Source organism: Gavia stellata, chromosome 11 (assembly GCF_030936135.1).
Source record: "Gavia stellata isolate bGavSte3 chromosome 11, bGavSte3.hap2, whole genome shotgun sequence".
NCBI lineage: Eukaryota > Metazoa > Chordata > Aves > Gaviiformes > Gaviidae > Gavia > Gavia stellata.
Window position 1 is genome coordinate 3896384 of NC_082604.1, and position 22512 is coordinate 3918895.

At 45.8% G+C, this 22512-nt stretch overlaps 2 protein-coding genes across 3 annotated transcripts in view; both read left to right on the forward strand.

The window, feature by feature from the left end:
- Positions 1–317: 317 nt before the first annotated feature.
- NEU2 (neuraminidase 2) lies at positions 318–6786 on the forward strand. Of its 2 annotated transcripts, none has more exons than XM_059822910.1 (3): positions 318–432; positions 3912–4117; positions 5848–6786. In XM_059822910.1, the coding sequence occupies exons 2-3, from the start codon at positions 3914–3916 to the stop codon at positions 6784–6786; spliced, it is 1143 nt and encodes a 380-aa protein (XP_059678893.1). In that variant the 5' UTR covers positions 318–432; positions 3912–3913. The 2 variants fall into 2 exon arrangements, with proteins under 2 accessions (XP_059678893.1, XP_059678894.1); XM_059822911.1 differs by lacking the exon at positions 318–432 and adding an exon at positions 2970–2992 and having other exon boundaries at positions 3913–4117.
- A 5246-nt stretch (positions 6787–12032) lies between these two features.
- Positions 12033–22512, forward strand: part of INPP5D (inositol polyphosphate-5-phosphatase D) — a 54275-nt gene continuing 43795 nt past the window's right edge. The window contains 2 exon segments of the mRNA XM_059822362.1: positions 12033–12166; positions 17203–17266. Coding sequence (XP_059678345.1) covers positions 12033–12166; positions 17203–17266 — 198 coding nt within the window.

The window sequence follows — 22512 nt, forward strand, 5'->3', positions numbered from 1 at the left end:
AATAAACCTGCAAGGGCTCATCCTGCTCTATAGTCAAGTCCACGTGAGCTGGACAGATGTGGAAGGAACAAGTACCCTCTCCTGGAGTCTACTAGCACCTATCCCTTACTGCAACTTGGGCTCCTTCCAGGCATCAGATCCATCGTAGGTTCATTTGTTGACAACTTACTTCTTTTGACTCTTCTGGTGTGCTGGAAACAGTCTCTGCTTTGGAAATCATTACAGCTGTATCACTTGCAAACTATGAGTAATGGTTTCCTCCTGTTTAACTCCCCCCTTCTCTTAATGTGTTTCCACTGAGTCCGTCGTTCTCCCTGTCTGCCCAGTTCTGCCTGGAGGTGAGGTACTGGGTCTCAGTGCAGCAGCTTCACTGGTGCCTTGGAGAGGAATTGCAGGTAAACATCGGTCTCCCTGACCAGGACACTTTTCAAGAATAAGCCTGGGAAATAAATTCAAAACTCCAGTAAATACCAAAATGCAGAAGGGAATACTGGCTTAATGGCTACATGATAAATTTCCCTTCTCCTCACTAGCATCTCTGTCATCTGGAAAGAGGTTACCAGCTACCTCTTTTTCTCCTAGGAAAAAATTACCACATCAACTCTGCTTCCCCTTTCTCACCCCTTTCCCTCACAAAAGTACAGCTAACTTTTCTCTCCAAGGTGATTGAATTGATACAGGTCTGAGCACTTGTTCTCGGTTTGTGTACAGCTCTCCAGTCTTCTGCTTATATTTCAGGCCTTTCTGTCCCCAGAAGTTTGTCTTTTTTCCAGTTATAGCTCTTGGTCTTTCAAAAGATATTGCCATGGTCTACAAACTTTGTCTTGCCAATGTCCTTAGATCATGCTGGCTACAACACTGCGCCTTCTTCTTCCTTGGAGGTCAGCCAGTGGTATTTCAGTAGGGCTTAGGAACAAAGTAGCATCATGGACACATGCATCCCTGGGCAATTTAATCTCAGAGGGACCGGTGTGTATGATTTAAATTCCTGCAGTGCTAGACTATGAGCTTTTGAACACTCTTCATGTGGCTGTCCTGTTGACGATTTGCTGTCCTGTCGATGATTTGCTAATTTTACTTCTCTTTTATTCAGGAGGGTGTAGCTAGTGCTCTTGCCTTTGCATATGGGTAGAGGTCAAGAGAAAAATGGGTTCCTTTCAATTGGCTGGAGAAGTAACTAAAGCAGTAGGTTTGTTTTTTTTTTTAATAAGAACTTTAAGCTTATTTGAAGATTCTGCATTTTCAATTCTGTGTGAAACTTGTGACTCAATCTCTGCTTAAGGATCCACAAAGGAGAAGGTAGAAGCAGCTCAATACTGACTTTAAGTGTGTTTAAAAAAGGATGGAAGAGCTTCTCTGCAGATGGATACATAGTGTGTATGTGTGTATATATATGCATATAGACATAATACCCACACTGTGTGTAGGGAGTATATATACAAATGTGTGTATATGTGTATACACACACACTCACACATATTCCTTTTTAGTCTCTGAATAGATGGAAGACTCACTCGGTTCTAGTATTTTCCTCGATTTTAGTTGCAGGTGCTGTGTCCAGGAACCTCAGGCTTGTTTCTATGGCAGCTATTCCCAGCCTTTTAACATCCCACCTTCCCTCAATCCGCATTTGGCAATAAGAGGAAAAGAGTGTTATGAAACCCACACTAAGCATCTCATGGGGGGGCTAAGAGCATGGGTAGAGATGTCTGCAGATGACAGGCTCCTACAGGAGGGACTTGGGTGCGGTAGGCTGCTGCACGGCCCCCCGTGGCACTGGTCTCTTAGCTTTGCATCGGGGGCTTTGTGGGGCAGCCCAGATCTCTCTCTCTGTCATTTTCTTTTCTTTTCCTTTTTTTTGGCTTCCTTCTTGCCCTGCCCTGAAGCAGGATTGCAATATCAGAATGGCATCATGAGCAGGAATGCTAGGGAACCTGTGCTGCACTAGACAGGCTGACTAATCTCCCTTTAAATAGTCTGGAAGAACTCTAGTGAGCTTGTGTTTCAGGAGCCATGAGAACACAGCCACGACTGTGGTCTATATAAATAGCCAGATCCATGCTGGTAAGTACTGAACAGCACAGTTATTTGTTCTAGGAAGGTCTTCCTATTTTCTTCATGTTGTTGCATGGATAGCCGCAGTCAAATTCTGATAACATTTCAGTGTAGTAGCACTGCTGCTGCCTTTTCTCAGACTGCCGTATCGTTAGCGACAGTGAGGAGCGAGCAGCTACCCTTTGGAGATAGACTTCTATCTCCAGTGGCTTTGCACCTGAGTGGTAATGGGGCTGTGGCTTGCTGGGGTCTGTACAGCTAGCTTTAGCTAAACCAGTGCAGTTCAGACCCTTTTGATCAGCGCTGCGAGTTCAAAAATCTCACTGATATTTATAGCACCTGGAAGGTGGAAGTAAGGAATATTTGAATACTCACTGCCTAGCCGTGGATCTGGATAGAGCGTAATGTGATGGTCCTGTCTGAGGAGGATGAACTTGCTTATCTGTGCTGTCCTAACTCAGTAATCAGCACTGACAAAAACAAACAAAAAAATTATTAATCAAGTCTATGTTAGTTATGCTGGCTAATATAATCTTTTCTCTTGTAATATGGAAGAGTGGAAACTGTTCTCCAGGTACGTACATGCACTCTGCAGCTGCATAAGCAATCTTCAGTTAGCTTCCATCTGGTCCTGAATTATCAAGACAGCCTTCAAAAACATAAGGATCTGATACACGGCCAATAGCCACTCTAGTGCTTTCCAAGATTTAGGTAAATAGGAGAATCCTCAACGAAGAGCGCAGCAAGTCTTGCCTCAGCTGAGGTAGGAGGCATTTGAATTTCTTACTCATAGTGTATTGTCATCTTCTCCCTGCCATCCTACCCACTCAATGAGTCAGAGATCTAAGGCTTGTTTTTATTTTTTTAATTTTTTTTTCTCCCCCCTCCCCAACTGCTGAGCAGAGTATATTCAGGCCTTCAGTTTCTGGTGCATCATGTCAGAGAGCCTTTTTCTTTCTTCTTTTTTTTTCTCCCCCTCTGCTCAGACACAATTCCCCTGAGCCAGTGGGTTTTTACCAGGGTAAATGAGTTCACAGGAGAGGCTTGGTGCAAGAGGACAGAGGGATGAATGGGTCTGAGGAGAGGAAGAGAGACTATGTGGGGGCATAGCACAGACCAGTTACATAGAGGCAGCTTCCCTAAATGTGCCCCCTCATGTTTGCCTTCCTAATGTTGTTTTAAGTCACTGAACAGATGACAGGATTTTTGCCTGGCCAGAAGTCCCACCCAATGTGGTGGGACATCATTCAGACTGTTCGGTAATCTTAGCGGGGGAGGGATGTTCTCTTTCGTTCTGTTTTCATGCTCAGTGCTTACCACCCTCAAATAGGGGCATAGCTGGGGTCAGGGGTTGCCTCAGTGTGTCGTTTACGTGGGATTTTAAACTTATTTGGCAAAGCAGAAGTTCTGTGCTGGGTTTTGGAAACACCATCAACAAAGACAGTAATGGTCTTCTGAAGGAAAATACTATAATGTTTGATTTTTCAACAATCTTCTGAACTACAAAGCAAACCCACAAAAATCCCAGCCTGTGAATTTAATTAAAAAGGAGAGACGAACCACAGACAGCTTTTTCATTAACTGTATTTAGCGTACTTACTTTGTGTCCCTCCAGTAAGATCAACCAGGCTGTTCCTGGGGTAAGTCTGGTCTGTGTTGCCAGCTAGTATGCAACACGTGGGTTCTCTCTGGAAAAGCTCAAGAAAAAGACAAAGCTGAAAGTAGCAGAAATTATGTTTCAATGCAGGACAGGTCCTACTGAGCAGGGAGAGCAAAAAGCAGTGGAATCTGCCCTGTCACATTTTGCAGGGCTGAGGGTGGGTCAAAATGCAATGCACTTTGTCTTCTTCCCCCTAGCATGATGGCTTCGTTTCCTGTCTTGAAGCAAGAGACGTTGTTCCAGAATGGCACCTGGAGCTATCGAATTCCAGCCCTGCTCTACCTGCCACGTTTCAGCATCATCCTGGCGTTTGCTGAGGAACGAGAGGATGTGGTGGATGAACATGCCAAGCTAATAGCGATGCGCAGAGGCGTATATGACCCAACCACGCACCATGTTCAGGTACCAGTGTGGGGGAAAAAATGGGGGAGACTGCCCACCTGTACTGCTCCCCTGTCCCCAAATGAGCTGAATGTGTTTGCCCTCTTGCTGTAGGGAGAGGGCACCTTCTCCTCCCCAGTCACAGGAGATGAATCTACTTAGAGGTAGCGCATGTGTCATTATAACTGCTGGGATTCAACCCCATGATTGGGCAGCTGTTAGGGGGACTAAAGTGGGCAGGTGCAGCAGATTTTCTGGGGATGGCTTTGACCCGTTGTCACAGAGCTGGGGAAGCAGATAGAGAGATGGGACAAAAATACTGTTGCAACAGCAAAGATGTGGAGGAGAGGCAGAAACAGGGAGTGTCACAGGGATGGGGAGGAATGAATTAGCAATCAGTGACTCTTTTTTTTTTTTAATTCATCTTCTTAGGACTAATTTCTGGTTTAAAAAATGATTGAGAACAGCTAGTCTCCCCACGCAAAAGAGTGTCGTCTGTTTTGTCTGTGCTGGTGAATTGGCTACCTTATTAATCTACCACTTATTATTAACAGTTATCTTGCTGGGTGACTGGGGGTGGTGGATACTCTATTTATAATAATTTTTTCCATTTGCAAATGCATTAATGTCTTGGGGAAAAAAAAATACATTTTTCTATTCCAGTCCTTCATTGGTGACTGGTTGTCTTAGATTATAGACTCAAGAGCTGGAGTCTGCCTAGCAGAAGCAGCCTCTGAGCGCACCTGCAGTGTCATACCATTCAGGTAACCCACTGTAATTCAGTTAAGTAGGGCTCAGTTAGTCATAAACTTAGTAATTTGTACTCACATGCTAGAGTTTCTTAAAATGGAAATATTAAATATTAAAAAAAAGTTAATACTGGTTGAATAGACAAAGATAAGACATGACCAAAAAGGGTAATCAGCAAGTCAGGGTAGAAAAGCTAATTAGTATAATATTACTGGAAAATACTGCTTCCTTACCAAGCCAATAACACTATGTAGGAATAATTTTCTAATTGCAATGTTAGTGTTAGAAATGTGATTGTGTTATGTGCTAGTCATTTAAAGACAGACAGGGCTTGGATGGTAGTTATACCTGCTCTGTGACCTATTTTCTGCATAGGACAACTCGGGGTCCAAATTTCCACACCACAGTGTGTAACATCATGCAATCAGCTCCAGCAAGGTGCCTCAGTGTAGGCTGGGATGCCCGTTCACGCATGGATCAAAATGGAGGAATAGGAGTCTGAATGGAAAGGAATTTGTCAGCATCCAGCATACTTGAAAAGGGCTCAGTTATCTAGCTGACTTCCTAAGAAACTCTGACACAGCACACTGTCTGTACCAGCACGCTTTGACCACTGGGCATGTCTGTGTGTCATTCATATATATATATGTATGTGAGAATTTCTGTAAATTCGGCTACTGTAGTTTTTTTAAACAGTGTCATCAGACACTAGCTGCATTGAGATACAGAGCTATCAGCTCCTCAGTGAGTAGTAATTAAAAAGGACATAACCCACCCGTTTGGTGAAGTACACATGCATTGTGTCATCCAAATAATTTTCACTTACATTTGGTGATGCCAGTATGTTGACCTCCCATCTCTTGCTCTATCTGCTAACTTGCTTCTCTTCTAGTCGTCTTATGCTCTTCTGTAACTTTTATCCAGGCATCCTTACACTGTAATGTGGCTCTATTTGTAATGGTGTGTTTCATTCTTGTCTCCCTTCACACGGGCCCTGGCAGTGGAATAGCATGGAGACCATTGTCAGTGCGCAACTGAAAGACCACCGATCTATGAACCCCTGTCCTGTTTACGACGACATCTCAGGGAAACTGATCCTGTTCTTCATAGCTGTCCCAGGAAAGATCTCTGAGCAGCATCAGCTCAGGACAAAGATCAACCTGGTACGTCTCTGCTATGTCACTAGCATGGACCAAGGACGCACATGGAGCACTGCCCAGGATATCACCAATGGTACCATTAGCACTGAGTACAAGAAGTGGGCCACTTTTGCAGTGGGGCCGGGTCATGGATTACAATTGCTCAACAAGGCCCGGAGCCTTGTGATTCCTGCCTATGCCTATCGTATCTTGGACCCTAAGCAACACCCCACCCCTCATGCCTTCTGCTTCATCAGCTCTGACCATGGGAAAACGTGGGAGATGGGAAATTTTGTGGGGGAGGAGAGCGCGGTGGAGTGCCAGGTAGCGGAGGTGCACACCTGTGGCAGGAAGGTCCTCTACTGCAATGCAAGGAGCAGCAGGGGAGCCAGAATCCAGGCTGTCAGCTACAACCACGGGGTGGACTTTGAGGGAGGCCAGCGGGTTGAAATGCTAGTAGAACCTCCCTCTGGATGTCATGGAAGTGTTACTGCCTTCCCACCTCCCCCTGATGCCAGATGCCAAGATAGTTGGTTGCTCTATGCTCATCCTACAGACCCAAAGGGTCGAAGAGATTTAGGAATTTACCTCAACAAAATCCCTTTAAATCCAGCACACTGGACAAAACCAAGCATCCTCTTCAAGGGCCTGTGTGCTTATTCGGATCTGCAGTACATGGGGGTTGGGCCAGATGGCTCACCCTTGTTCTCCTGCCTCTTTGAATATGGGACCCACCAACAGTGTGAAGAGATAATCTTTGTAATGTTCACTTTGAAGCAAGCCTTTCCATCAGAGTGCTGAGTCTTGAGCCTTTCCATCAGCATCCCTCTGAAAACCGCCTTTGCTGATATTTCTTTTCACGTCACTTCTCATCTTTCAGCAAAAGGCTTTTTTTGTACTCTTCCTGCACCCTCAGTTTGGCGTTGGCTTGTGGATTCTGTAGATTACAAAGTCTATTAAACGTTCTAAAACTGAACATGTGTTTGGTTTTGTTTTCTGTTGCCTGTTCTCCACTCTCACCTTTCCCTTTGGCTGCCATCTTAAACATCACACGCTCAAAACAAGTGTGATCTTTGTGTAGGGCCTTGAGACCTCTGATAGACTTGATTAGGGACGTGCATGCTGGCAGCATAGGGACTGCATGGGAACAGAGGACAGTGATTTTATGCTGAGCTGTATTTAGTAAGTTGTGGAGAAAATGCTAGAGAGGACACTGGGCTTACTGCCCTGTATCTGTAGTTACCTTCTTCAGAAAACTGCTTTGGCTCTGGTTAGGTGTGCTGCTTCTTGCAGTCCGTGTAGGACTTGCTGGTAACTCTAGCTTTCAGGGCTTGCTCTCTTCTCATTTCAGCAAGGCCATGGGATGCCATGCTCTTGGGATATTCCTTGCCCACTTCTGCAGTGGATTTGAGGTTGCCTTGCTGAGTTCCCAGGCCCCCCAGGGACTTCTGTCTAACTTAGCCTTCTCCTTACTTCCCATGCTGTATGTTCTTGCTTATTTGCCCTTTTGCTTACACTGCACTGAGAAGCCGCAGTTTCTTGTGCATAAGAAAACCACAGCCTCGTGCTCCAGTGGTTCCCTCTCCCTGGGCAGTGACAGCAGGACACCAGGAGCCTTCCCACCATGTTTGGGGAGAGGGCAAGTGGCAGAAATGGCATTTTGCCTGTATCGAAACTGCAGGATCAGGACAGGTCTGCAGAGGGAGCTCCCAATTTATAGTCAGGAGGGGAAATACTTGCTGGTCTTCCTAACACGAGTGCTAAGCTATGATCCACACAGCAACTGCTCTTATCGCTGACAACCCAATGCCTTGCAAGCATGGCTGTTGTTATTATAGGGTGTTATTGGCATATGAGGCAGCGTGACAAACAAATAACATTGACCCACTTCCAGCAAATTGCGAAGGCACAGGTGTCAGAGGAAGGGGACATGGCCAAGCCCAGAGCAGCATGAGTGCTCAAGCTGGAAGGCTTTCCAACATAGACAGATTTTCAGCAGGTTTCTGAAGGAAACAGCCCCAGCTTTGGTCAGAGAGAGACTATTCTGAGGCTACGGTGTGATTTGAAAGGAGCCATTATGCTGTGAGTAGACAAGGGGAGTGACCAGAAATGAATGGGTACCAAGGGAGACATGTCGGAGCAGATGGAGCTAGGAAAGCTTTACCCATGCCTCTGGACAAAATTCTGCTTTATGAACCAGTCAGTGCTTGTTTGCTGTATTCTGTGTGTGTGCACGTGTGGAACGGCTCCAAGAAAAATATGTTTGTTTGCTCTATTGGTGAAGAGAAATACCTGCTTTTCAAAGTGCTCTCAGAATGCATCCCCTTTGGGGAATGCTAGCAGGTCTCATAGGATCCTTTGCACTGTCACTGCTCAGGTCTGTGAGTCTCTGTTTGCTCAGTGTCCCCACCCTTGCCTTTTATTGCTGATAGCTTTCAGGGGCAGTGGGAGAAGGGGCCCTGATTTTTCTCACTATCTAGCTTTATTTCAGGGCACCTGGAGACTGCAGGTACCAAGAGAGTGAAGAGATCTCATGGCCTTCACAAATACACCTGTAATTTGCTGAGCCTTTCCCAAGCAGCAGGTCAGTAACGTGCTGGGCTGGAGTAGCACAGTGTGGCTCAACTAACCAGTATTTTGTGGGTGTTACTCGTGCTCTTTAGATGTAGGCCAGAGTCTAAATACACTTTTGTGGCCAATAGCCTGTTACTGATGCCTAATGAGGGAATGTTATATTTAGACTTCAGCAAAGCTAACTGCTGTCTAATAGACTTAACCTCCATTGTCAGACATACTATGAAATACTTTTATTTCATCACGTGAAAATGCATATTCGAGAACTTTTCATCTGACCAAGCCCAGCAGTGCCCTTGCTGATGCGCTGCACAGACTGGATGTATGTGGGGGTTTTGGGTGACCAATGTGTGTCTTGAAAGATGCTACAGACAGTATTTATCTACTGGTCCTGGACAGGCCCGTCAGTTCACAGCCAGCTGGTACAATACTACCTGGACATCTGTAGCAAACCCAGCTTAGATAAAGAGTTTATTGCAACATCTGAGACATAGCTTGGAATAATACCCTAATAACGTTTGCTTTGTCCATAGACTGCCAGGGCTGCAATTTTTGATTATCCAACATCAAAATGTGTCCCAGTTCTTTGTGGCCTCATTCTCTCAAGTAAGTTTAAATGAAATAGTGTTGCTGCTGCAGTTATCTAAAAGCTTCTGTTGAGTCTGGGTTGGATTTGACTGACAGATGTACCCATTATTCTTTTTTTTTTACGAGGGTAGCTCTTACACGGTGCTTTGTCCCAACTGTGGGATGACAGTGTACACTATTCGAAGCACATTGTATTCCTTGTGGAAACCTTAGGGATGTGCTGGCTACATTTGTAGTATCACCGTATCAACTGGCGTGTAACTGGTGCAGGCTGATCAGCGCACTCCCCTTCTATGGCAAACACTCTAGCTCCCCTCTAGATAACTTCTCTAATCTCTTCTTCCTCAGATCTACTCAGCAGTCTTCTCCAACACAGGCATGAATGGAAATAAAATGAATGGTGTAAGTATCTGCTGCAGAACAGCCTCTTGTCTCTGTGCAGGACAGAAGAAGTTACCGCTGTCCTTTGGGAATTGGGTAGTTCAGGATATGCATGCACGTGTGTGCTGACCATGCAGGGATCGGTCTTTCTCCGGCGCTGCAGAGTTCGCATGCCAGCGCCATGAGAAGTAAAACAGACGCCATTTCCTCTTCAGGCAGCGTTGCGAATGAGCCATTAGGGACCACAGAGCTGTTCATGTTAGGGGATTGGGATTCACCTTCTGAGCAGCTGGAGCGTACTGTGTGTTCTTTTGGGACCAAGAAGTATGCACAGAAGCCGGCCTGCACATCTTATTGCCACAATCATCACACGTGTTTGGATCCCATCCCCTTATTTATGTCTCCAAGTCAAGGAGTTGTGTGTGGTTGGATGGGGGATTCATGCGTTTGAAGGAAACAGCAGCAGCTTGCTGAAAAATGAAGTTGGTGGTGGGATGGATAGGAGTTAAGTATCCAGCTAATCAGTCTCAGTTGTCTGACCAGGGCTTGTACCTCTTTGTTACCTTATGTTAACTTGCAGTAGATGAGGAGCAGCTCTCCAAACACAGTTTCATTTCATGTCCACTCTGCATCAACAAATGGGTCCATTGCATGGAGATCGCTGTGAAGTCAAGCAGTGGTTTGATATTCAGAGCTGTTCTGCTTCCTGCTGCAGCTATGCTCCAGAGAAGCTACTGTAAGTATCAGACATCCCAAGGAGCTGGTACAGGTGAGGCTAGCAGCACACTGTGGCCAAGCAGGACTGTCAAAGGAGCTGCACAGTCCCTTTGCAACATGCAGACGCTCTTCTCAGTGGGGAGAATAGGATTTGTAACCACTTCTGTAGCTTACAAGAGCTTACAGCTGCTGTCCATGTAGACCCACTTCATGGTATTCAGCATCTGACTCCATTTAGGCACTTGAATCCATGGGACTTTGGCTCCTAAAGCCCTGTGTGGATCTGGGTGAAGCTGAAGGGCAGGTCCAGCTGAGCTAATTTTGGTCTATAGAGGGTGGTTGCTCAGCGTGGACAGGAAGCCCTACACACTGCAGTTGTGCCTGTTTAGCAGGGTCCTATGCTGGCCACGCGATTTTGAATTGCTGGTGCCCCCAGTTTAATCTCAAGGGCAGAGATTAAGCTGGTCACTGCAGAGCAGGTGTCTGGATAATTGAAAGCACCAGGCACGCAGGGACAAATGCTGGGCTGCACTGGTTCAATCTCCCTCTCCATACCCACAAATTCTAGTCTCTTCCAATTCGGTAACAGGCTGTTCTCTCTCCTGCCTTGCCCTCCATGCTGTGTACAGGGGCAGCGCTCCGGTAGCCCGTACATGATCAAGAAGATACTGTGGCCCCAGCACTTCTCCTGGCTCTGGGAGGTAAGGGTTGCATAGGGCTAGCAGGGTCGGTGCCTTTCCTGCGGACTCTCCCTCCGTACTCTGAGTCCCAGGCAGAGCCCCAGCTCAGCTGCTGCTTTTAGGTATAGCTCAAATGTGGATGTGCAGAGGTGCTGCTTTCAAAGGTAGAGTGGTTGGAGGTATAGGATAGGCAACCAAATTTGTCATGCAGGCAAATGCCCCTGTAGCAATGTCCTTGCTTGCTGCAAATGTGCCCCTCATTGCTCTGCCTTGGAGATGCAGCACTGAGCATGCCATACAGCCCAGACAAGGGGCAGATGTACAGACAAAGAAAAGGGAAGTGAAAGCTCCAGTTCTCCCCTCGCTGACGCAGGTTGTCAGAAATGGCTTTGCTCCATCCAACCTTTGGGGATTTAGAGTAGGAAAGATTTCTGAATCCATCTCACAGTAGCTGACATGGAGCTTTGGTCACAAATCCCCAGAGCAAATCAGCCTCTAAGTCTGCTTCTGTGCATGGAAACACACAGGGGTAAATTTTTTTTTTTTCCAGTTTTTTAAAGTCCCTAGTTAGATAGATGAGAGGACTAGAGAAGGCAGGAATGGGGCAGTCAGTGCTAAGTATCCTAATGCACAGAGTGTTTCTGATCAGTCTGGGATTTATTTATTCCCCATGGAGACCTGTAGTGGGTAGGACAGACAGAGAGGAAAAAGATGGAAACTCAAAGGGTCTGCGAACTGGTCGTAAAAGGGACAGCAGGCCACCAAAGCCTGGGGGAGTGAATGGGTGGGGGAGCAGAAGGGATCCCTAGCTCGGACTTTTTGATACAGAGTATTAGGGCACGAAGGGGGAGGGAAAGGCAGAGAACACGGGCTTGCTAGTCACCCAGCTGCAGCATGAAGAGGGAGAGCCGGGGCTGCAGGAACATGTCACGCTCACTCTCTGAGCTGTTTGAGTTGAGGAAGTTGTCCGCGGCTGAGTTTCCTTTCCCTCTCTGTGCTATTGAAACAGGAAGCTGGTGAGCTGAAGCTGCCTGATCGTTACACACAGACACACAGGCAGCTCTGGCAGCTCCTGTATTGGCATTCAGGTTTCCTCCAGCTCCAGCAATGGATCAGTGCTGGTACCACGGCAACATCACTCGCTCCAGAGCCGAAGACCTGCTCTCCAAAGTAGGCAAGGATGGCAGCTTCCTTGTGCGGGCCAGTGAGTCAATTGCTTCGGCATATGCACTCTGCGTGCTGTAAGTACAGCTTTCAGCCTCGCGTTTCACGCGGACACTTTTGTCCCCGCTTGTGCAGGGTGTTACCCCCTGCATCCTCTCCAGCACAGAGGCAAACAGCCACTGTACCCACTGGGAAGGTGCAGCCCACATCAGAACATGGCTAGTTTCACTTGACTGGGCCACAGGGTAGGGAAGGGTTGGGAACAGGGCCAGGCTGAACAAACCCATATTCTTCTACTGCTGTACTGCTTACGCTACTCTTGCCCCTGATTCAAAAGGAAAGAATAATCAATGATACTGAGGCTGTGCTCTGAGAGAAAATAACCTCTTAATCTCTTTGAGCCTGTTAATAACGTGGGTCTGGTATTTACATTTAACAACTGAAATGTTGAGCTTGGTACCCTCCCTGGCACTTGTCTTGCTCTGGTTCAGTGTGTGTTTGACCCACCTGCTTGTACAATGCTGTGTCCCATTCAGCAAAAGGCTTGAAATAGTTCCTGGAGCTGTGCATGATACACCTGGCACAGCAGTGATTCTACTTGCATCATTAATATGGCCCATGGGGTACACATTTCATGTGGAAAACAGAGAGAGGAGAGAAGTGTTGGCAGCCCTGATCCCCCTGTTCTGGGTAGGGGCTGGGGACTAGAGAGCAAGGCCTGCTGCCCTGGGTTTGTGAGGGGCAGGCGTTATTCCTGGAGGCAGGAGTGCAGGGGCAAGAAGAGATTGAAATCAGTAGGTGATGTCTGAGGCATTTGACTTTGCATTACAGAGAGATAAGACAGTTGCTCTCTGCTTAGGAGAGATCAAGAGAGCCTCTGTGGGACCCTGTTCTGCCTGTCAGATCCTCTTTGCTGCCATTGTGAAGGAGATTTATCATCCTTACCCCCGCCCCCCCCATGGAATTACAAGCAAGTTTCTCAGTGTAGTTTGTTTCTAAAGTGTATTTCTTGCAGTGGTAAAGGTGGTGCTGCTGTTTATAACTCTGATCTAACTGCATGTCTCTGAGGTCAGACTTCTGGTGACAGCACTGCCTGCTGCAGAGGCTTCATCTGCAGAAAAGTGTGGGGCTGGGTAACTGCCCTGTAAGTGTAGGTGTTGGACTGTCAGAGATCTGTCGCTGGGTAATGGGGGTGTTCACAAAGTGCAGAGAGCCTCTGTGCCTGTCTGTTAAGATGTTTGTAATAACATGGGGAAGAGTTTTGTCTTTCTGGAGGGAGTAGAGAAAGAAGGCTGCAGATGAATAGCCAGGACAAGCAGGAGGAAGGAGAGGCAATCATGTAGCGTGGGCTGAGGGCCCCAATTGCAAGTCAGGGAACATTTTGCTGGAATAGACTGTTGCTTCCATTGAGTGTTTTTAGTATGACCCCTTTGATTTGCCTTGTAACCAGTATGTACACAAAATATTTTTATGGAGTGATGGTGGGGATTATAGAAAGGGAAGGTACTGTAAAAATGTCTACGAACATGCATTTACATAAATTTTTCCATTGTAAATGTTTACGCAGCCAACTTTGAAAGCCTTTTGTGACTTGAGAGACATGGGATCAGGAAATAGAAACAATATAATGAGCAGGATTTTCTGAACCGGGAGCCAAAGGTTATGTTCTTAAATCCATTTTGAGGTGGCTAACATGAATGGCTTGATTAAAAATATGGGGAGCACCCAGCCTTGTCAGCCAAGAGCAGCCAGATCTGTGGTGTGAAGGGCTGGCATTAAGTACAGTCTGAGAAATGTCACACAAACTTCTGTCAAAGTAACCCAGCAAGCTTTCAGCTTATGCTGGTTTACAGTTAGTTTGTGAAGAGAAAGGGTTAAAGGTGGTGAATAAGTCTTTCCCTCTGAATGTCATCTTGACAAAATGGGCAGCTTTGCTGAAGCTGAAAACTTCCTCAGAGATGTATCAGTTTCAGCTGTGTTATTGACTGGAAGGCGCTTGAAGTTTGAGCTCTTCAGTCACTTCTGTTTTAAAAAACAGAGAGGCTGGAGACAAAGAATGAGAGAGGGGAATTGAAAGCCTGACTGCAAAAGGTTTTCACAAAAAGAGAATTATGTTGAAACCGAGGAAGTGTCAACTGTGTTTAGATAAGGAAAACAAAAAACCATGAAATTTGCTCTGAAAAAGAAGTGTCATATTCTACAAAGCTCCCGTATTTATTGGGCAGATCAGTCAAAATCCAGCAAAAGCATTTATTATTATTATATCATAGAATGAAGCAGTGATTTTCTTGAAGAGCTGCTTTAGGAAAATAGGGTTTGTATAAACATAGACAAGTAAGGGAGGTGTATTTGCAGGGCCTTTTAAGAGCATCTTCTCCCCTTTTCTGAAACTTAGAGCAGCAGCATTTAACTTCGTGAGCTGAAACACTCAGCAAATCGAGAGGGAACGCTCCTCCCCCTGCACTGCTGTCCTCTGCTCTGCTGGTCACCCTGCCCCATAAAAGGCAAGAAGCAAAGCCATTTTCCTCCTCCTTTCTCTGTGCCTGGATCACTTGATCTGCCAATTTATTGACAAGAAATGGGCTCTTTAACTTACCTCGAGGAGAATGGCTGGATCCTGAAACCAAAAAGAGCCTGCTTAGCGTTCACGGGTGCTGTACCTGAACTGGTGTCATTCCTCCAGGGGATCTTCTGTTGGTGGTTCGTGTGTGAGTGGCTGCACGATTAACACTTCTTCTAGACATAACCCTCAAAGGGTAGCTGCAGCTTTGGGATCCCTCTCAAAGGACACTGCCTGTGAGATGCCATTTCCAGCCTCCTGGGGGGACGGCCTCTCGCATGGTGCACTTAGTGCTGTGCCTAGCACAGCACTCCTGTTTAGGATTTCCAGGCGCTCTCAATATGCACATCAGCACCTGTGCATAAAAACATGTACAGCAGGAGAGGAAAGAAAAAATACAAGCCTTGTCCCCTTTCCTCCTCTGGTTGGTTGAGAGGACAGAGAGATTGCAAATTACTTGGAGACATGTTTAAGCTGTGGCTGGTGTTATATTTACCCCCTACATAGACAGCCTGAATGGCTGAGGTTGAGCAATTCTGAACTCAACCCAGTTTTTAGGGAGGACCTGGAATGTGACAGTAATTGGGACCACATAACTTGACAGTCAGGACTCTGAGGAGAGAAAGCCTGAGGGTAGAAATGGAGTAAGAGTCCCAGTCTTCTCCATCCGCATGCACTAAATTAGGAGACTTCTAAAGAGGATTCCTGCTTTTGATCCTAGGAAGTGCTCCTCCCTGCTCCTGTCTCACTCAACAGCCCTTCTTTCCTTGCTCTTCCATGGATCTTACCTGTCCTCAGCGTAAACCTCTTTACAAGTATTATGACAGCAGCCTCATAAGGCCTGAGTGATGGAGCACTTTCTGTGAAGGTAACAAAGAGGGTCCTCTTGTGACACAAGAGCCATTGAGCTGGTTTGTTTATCAGTTTCACCATCTACACACACACAAATTTTCTCTCATCAGCTGCATGAGCAGTTCTGCTTAGCACTTTGCATATCAGTAGGAGGAAATGGTGTAAGAGAACTGCATTGACAGATAAAAGCAAAACCCATACCCTTCCTTGGGGCATATCCTCATCTGGCATTGATTGACCTGGCTTGGTGAAATTAGCAGTGTTGTGGCAATCCAAAGCAGTTGGGGATCACGTCTGTGACTTCCAGCTCTGTACCAGATCCTCAGATGTGTGAATGAGTAGGTGCCTATGAAACGGTTTTGCATTGCTTAGTGAAGTGGTACTGAGCTCTGGCAGCAGTTCTAATTCTTCTGTGTCCTTTGCATTAATGCCATCAAAAGATACAGGTTCATGTGGATACATGACAAAATCCTCCAAACACCCTGGAAAAATTCAGCTCTGATTTACGAGTAATTTCTTTTAATTACCAATTGCTTTTTGTGACTCCCTGTATAAGGCTGCCTGAAATCCTGGCGATCTCTCTTTCTGACTCCTGCATGGAATGATTCTGAAAGACATATGATAAACAGACTCACAACAGAATTGTAAAAGAGATGAGGATGTTTTATTGGTCTGTCTGATTTCCCCCCAGCTGGGGGGACGTTAGTCCACATTTCATGATGATTCCACAGGTAATGTGTTTCTGTTACAGCCAAGGAAGCTCTGAGAGTGGATTCCATTTTTTCCTTTGAGAGGAAGGGGTTGAAACCAACATCGTTTGCTGGCTTAAAGCCATATTGTATGTTTTCACAGAGTGCTTTGCAGATGACTTAAAAGATTTGATCTATCTATTGTTCATTTGGGACAACAGTAAAAATATATATTTTTTAGTCAACACTTTTTGGGCAATCTCCACAAAGCTCAGCAGCTGCTGAGGAAGGTCATGCTTACCACATTACAGCACTGCTTAGGCTTCCCTTGGGCTCTTGTGCATTAATGTGGCCCTCCACTGGGCAAAAGCCTCCTCCATGCCCCCTTAGATAAGAATCTAATTGAATTTAGCTGGGACAAAATGTTCACTAAGGCTGATCGACAGACACATGTACAGTGTGTATCTGCACCAAGATAGCAAGGTGGGGTTTCATTCAGGCTGTTGTTTAGGTTTTATATATGAAAATGTGCCTAGTAATTGGCTGTCTTACTGTAAGTTAGCTGAAATCTAGTATTTGTTTTTTCCAATACAAGTCAATGCACATACTAGCCCTTCAATTTACTCATTCATTGGTGATTTTGGCCCTGTGTCTCTTGGTTTTCTGCTTTTTCATTCCTTCCTGAGACGCCCACTCTACTGACAGCTAGAGCCATTTGGTGTTTTCTTTCTTTCCGGCCAGAAGAAGAGTTGAATAACTCACTCTGAGGCTGATGCTGAATCACTTTCTGCAATTTGCATCTGCAAACATGTCTCAGTGACCAGGAACACTTCAGGTTTGTGTTAGTTCACAGATTCTAGGGAAAGAAATAAAGAGAAGTGTTTAAAACCCTTGTGCATGAAGCCATCTATGTGTCTCAGGATCTTCCAATACCTTTTCTCATGGGGAGGAGTGCCACAGTGCAATTCCCTTCTGGAGATGGTCTAACCATATCTCCTCTGATCTGTTCCAGGTTCCGGAATTGCGTTTATACGTACCGAATTCTGCCCGATAAAGAAAATAAGCTAATTGTCCAGGTAAGCCATGCTATGTACCATTCGGTCCCACAAAGGTGCACCTAAGACTGCTCACTACTTTTTTTCAAAGTAGTTGTAACACCAAGAGAAAAAGGATATAAGGAGTTACACTAATGCCCCCGGCCAGCACAGTGCTAGTCTCCAGTCCACTGCTATGGAGATTTTAGTCTCCGGTCCGTGGCTATGGCCATCGGCACACTCTTTAACGTATGTGCCTTCAATTCCGTGGCACTGCCATGTTTTATGTAACTGAGAACCTCAGCCCAAGGAATACCTTTTCCTCTGAAGCCAGCTTCTTATCAATACATTGTAGATCTTTTCAATCCAAAATGGCAGCACAATTTACCTACACCCAGAGAATGTAAATTGAGTTGTGGTCTCAGGATCCAGAAAGTATCAGGATTGAGGGCAGGAGACCTTCTGTTTATTCCTATTCTGCTTTAGGATCCTGAACAAGCCACTTCAACTTCCTGTACCACGTCTCAGCCCTTGTTTTCTCAATATAGATCATGAAACTTTGGATGGGGAGGGAGACATGGTCTCTTACAGCCCCAAGAGTGGGCCTGTGTCTATTAGGAGGCAGTGGGGGCTGTTGCCTACCCATCCTCTTAGCACAGCCGGTGCTGCATGGGCATTCCCTGTAAAATGAAATGGAAATGCCCATGCTACCCACATGCCCCAGTCTGCCCTGCTATTGAGAGTGCATCTACATTTGTTCCTTCCTATTTCAGATGACAATTAGCTTCCCACACTACAAATACAGACTTCTACCAAGTCCATGTGCAGCTCACATGGTTCACATGCACCATGTTACTTATGTATTTCTGATGTGCTTCAGGGGCAACAGTTTTCCTTTGAGATCTGCACCAAAGAGGCAGCATATCTGAAACTAGAGTGATCGGGTTAGTGAGGACAGTTGAGTGCTGTCAGCTTGCTTTCAGCTGTGGGCTCTTGATAAGAATTGTGGATTGTGTGTCCTGGGTGGACACACCCAGCCTGGCTCCCTCAAGAGCCACTTTTGGATGGCTCAGGCTCAGGATGTTCATAGGAGACCCACTCAAATGCAGCTCTGCACAAACACGACTGTATTGCCACCGAGGCCAACTCCAGGCTCTCGGCGCTGTGCTCCAGCGGACTGTGCGGTGTCCCAGTTGGCCTCGCCAACTTCAGCTGGTTTGCCCAGAGCCGCTGAGATACCTCTGCCTCGCTTGCTGCAGCACTCCTGATTCTGAGGAGGAACTGGCAGCAGGACAGACTTGATCTGGGTCTGTAGGCATTACTATGGCATGTCACCAAAGCTAATCCATCTTCCCAAAGCACTGGGCAACACCCGTGCAGAGGAACCTGCGCAGGCTCTGCAGGCTGCTAGCGTGGTGCCAGCACTCAGCTGGAATGAATAACCTGTTATTCTGATCTGGCTCCACACCGTATGCTGCAGGCTGTTTGTAGTAATACTCGATTTTCTCTCATCATCTGATATATCTCAGGTTTATTGTCCTAAATAATGTGCTTTGGCATATTGTGCTGGTGTGATGATATGTTGTGATGGTAAGACAGGTGTCCAGAAGGTGATATGGTGTTTATTGTTATTTACAGTACCTAGAGCAGCTGCTGAGATAAGGATCTTACTGTGTCAGATAGCTCACAAGTGAAACATCCCAGGCAGGGAGAGTGTTGGGGAGACCTGTGGCCCAGGGAGTGGGTACAACTATTTAAGTCCCACAGCAGCTCTGTGGCAGAGCCACGATGGGAGCCCGGCCCTGCTAATGACGTCCTTGCTCTTTGCACTGGCACTGTGACAAGGAAGGGAACTTGTGGAACCCTCACTCTGAATGGGTTTGGGGTATGAGTTTGGCAGCTGCTTTGTCTTTTAGGAAACAAAGCACAGAAATTATCTTTTCTTGGCTTTTCACCTGAGGGAGCGGAAGAAGAGAAGGCCAGAGGTTACCTGCAAAGACGGCTGCAGAACCCCCCACTTTGCCCTTATGTGCCCTGGATGGGTCTCCAGCACCCTGGGCAAGCCCTGGCCCCCTCCTCGTACCCCAGCTGCCCTGCTGGCGTGGCGTGTGAGTGATGCTGAACATGCAGCCTGGCCTGCAGCCTTTTCTAGAAGGGCACAGATACCACAAGTTGCAAGAGGGTTTGAAATCCGAGTTCAGAGCAACGTGCCTGTTTGCAGGCAGCTCTCCAGAGAGCGCTGGGCTGCAGGCTGCTCCCAGGACCCACCAGCTAAGGTATGGTACAGACTTGGCATGTGGTTCTGTATATTACAACCCGGGAAGATGTGAGTTATGTTTCCCAGTTTGTGCTGGATCTGTAATTGTTTCTGCCATGACAAAGGGCCTGTTTTCATGCACAACTATTCCATTTGTCCACAGATCAGAGCACTGCAGCCATAAGAAATCAGTATTTCCCTCTGCTGTAGCAATGGGCAGCTCTCATGCTGCAGAAGGTGTGACTGATGTCTGTCAGCTCAGGCTTTCCCCACCACACACACCTTCATCTCCTCACCATCTAGTTCTCTGTAGAGAATTCTGCAGGGTATTATTTACAAATTAATATGTCCTCATCCTCTCTGGGGAGGGATTATTGGACTACTGCTGGATCCAGACACTGTTATTAGGACTCCTTGGGATCTTTCTGAACAAAACCTTTTGAAATCTACTAGATCTGTTAAAGAAATATGATCTACTGGAAATACACCCGAACCGATTTGTAAGATTCTCTTGGGATCTGTGTTGTGATTGTGCGGGATTTCCCTTGTTTATATGTTGTGGGATGCAGAGGGGCTGTGGTGGAATACCTTTGTATGCTGGGTTGCCAGGAGCTGTAGGTTGAATATCAGGAGTAGGCTAAATAAAGTGTGTTGTTAACTCATGTTTTGAAGACACACCACCTCCCGTTTTGTGCTGCTTTATTCCAGTTCTGTGGGAGAGGCAGAAGAAGGGGGCTGGCTGCTTCTGGCAAGAGAGAGATGCAGTGAGAGTTGTAATTGAGGCTCACAGCAAAACAGTCTTATGTTGTTGGCTGCTGTTCTTGGTACGTTGTTCCAGCTGGGCCAGACTTTTTTGGTTGCTTGTCTGTTGAGTTTTGGATAAAACAAAAACTACTTCATGTGTATTAACAGATCAGGTTTTTGAAAAGAATAGTTCTCCTGTGAAAAGACATAAAAGCTGTTGAATAAGAAGGAGTTTTGACATTTTAAAAAGCCCTATTAAAAAGGAAAGAGTCTACTAATCCTATGGAATTAGATCAGGTGTTTAGTTAATACAGCAATCAGTAGATGCTTCTCATTTCTGGGTTTATTAAAAAAAAAAGACATAGGAAAGATTCAATACTAAATCCCAAGATTAGCCTGTATTAGTTACAAATATTGACCCCGATCTTGCAATGTGACCTTTTTTGCCTGCACAGTGTTCCTTCCTGAAGCTAACAAAATTGTTTTCCTGCCCAGATCTGGGCTGTTGTCTGTCAGGCATTTTTCATGATGACAGCAGGTTCAGAAGACGTGTAATATCACAGCTACATACACAGCCCTTGTGACATGACAGCTCTCCCTCTGCTACTCTGTGGAGTTTTTTCACCTTTAAAGCTTCAAGTTGCTTCACATTTTTTTGTGTCTTAGAGAGTAGATTTAATTTTTCTTGCTTTATTAGAGCCTGGTCTGGCTGTAGTGGAATGATACTCAGTGTCATTTTTTGCATGGTTAAATTAACTGTTTGAGTATAGGCAGCAGAAATGGAGGTGCATATTTTTGCATTCAGAGGTGCACATTTTTGCATTCAGGCTGAAGAAAAAAATATTTGCATATGTCCTTCCAGCATTTTGTGGCATGCTATGTGATCTGCCACTGGGTTTCTACATCTGCAGCAGCTGTACAGCAGTTAGCATAGTCAGGAACCCCTCTTGCCTGCCGTATCTGGAATCAAACTGGTATCCCCCCCAAACATGCCAGGCCGTAGTGGTTACAGTCATAGACTTTTTTCTTTAAATACAAATATTGCTTCTTTTTCTTTTTTCTGGGACTGCTTAATTTTCTCTTTCCATTAATTGAGACTTCAGAATATAAGCAAAGAAATCCATGGCTTGGATGAATCAAACTCGCATCCTGCTGATAAAAGCACATTTAAGGAATGAGGGGAGGAGTAACAAAACCCCCTTGAAACACAGGATCTGTAACAGCAAGTAGAGATCTTTGTCCTTAGGCTAAGAACAGTTAGTCATCAAGATATCTATTAGCCTGCAGACTCTCACTGTAGTAAAACACTGAGAACTGGAAGAGAGCAAAAAACGTACAGTTACACAGATCCAGGAGCAGGGGCACGAGGCTGGAAATCAACTGCCCCTGAGTTAGCTTAGCTGCTGCCTGCCTGTCGGGCAAGTCACAGCTGGGGTGCTTCAACTTCCTTCTCTGTAAAAACAAATACGATTTTCCCTTGCCTAAATGGGAAGGCATAATTAATGCAGAGTTGTTGAAAGTTTGGGGACTAGCTGAGTGTAGTCGTGTTTGTGCAAAGAGGGTCAGAGCAGCAAAGGAGTCCTTGGGAATCACAAGATCAAACTAAACACTAAACTAAAGACACTAAAACTGCCTTTCTAAGCCAGGCATCTATGCTCAGTTCTTGCCATCCAGGTTGATAAAAGGTAAAACTTTCTTATGCTGTCACTTAACACATCTCATTTATACAACTAGCTGAAGTGTCAATATGACTCTCATCACTGCACAATCTGAATTCCTTGTGATCTTAGCATCTCCTCAATGAGGGAAAGTGCACTGGCTCCCATTTTACAAACGGGGAACTCAGTCCCAGTCTGTTAAGGAGGATTGGGTTACCATAACTAATTTTAAATAGACTTTCACAGGAGCGGAAGATGTGTGTGATATATCAATATTCATCCCCCTTCATTTTAGATGTGCAGTCAAAGCTGTCACCTAGTCAAAGCTGAGCTGTATCTCTGTAGTCAGTGGGGAAGAAACAGGTTTCTGACCTGAGTGGGCTAAATGATCCATGGCAGGTCCTGTCTCTCTGTTGCCTAAAGAGCCTGGAGAACCCCATTAGACTGCCAGACTTGGCAGGCTGAAGTCAGGTAAGGAGATTCCCATTACAGCTGACTCTTGTTCAGTGTGAGAAGATGCTGAGGTCAAAAGCTGCTGTGGAAAAACTGTAGTACTGCCTTTGCCTAATGCTTTACCCTGTATTGCCTTTATATACTGCAATTTTAAAAGTTCACTGTCAAGGCTATAA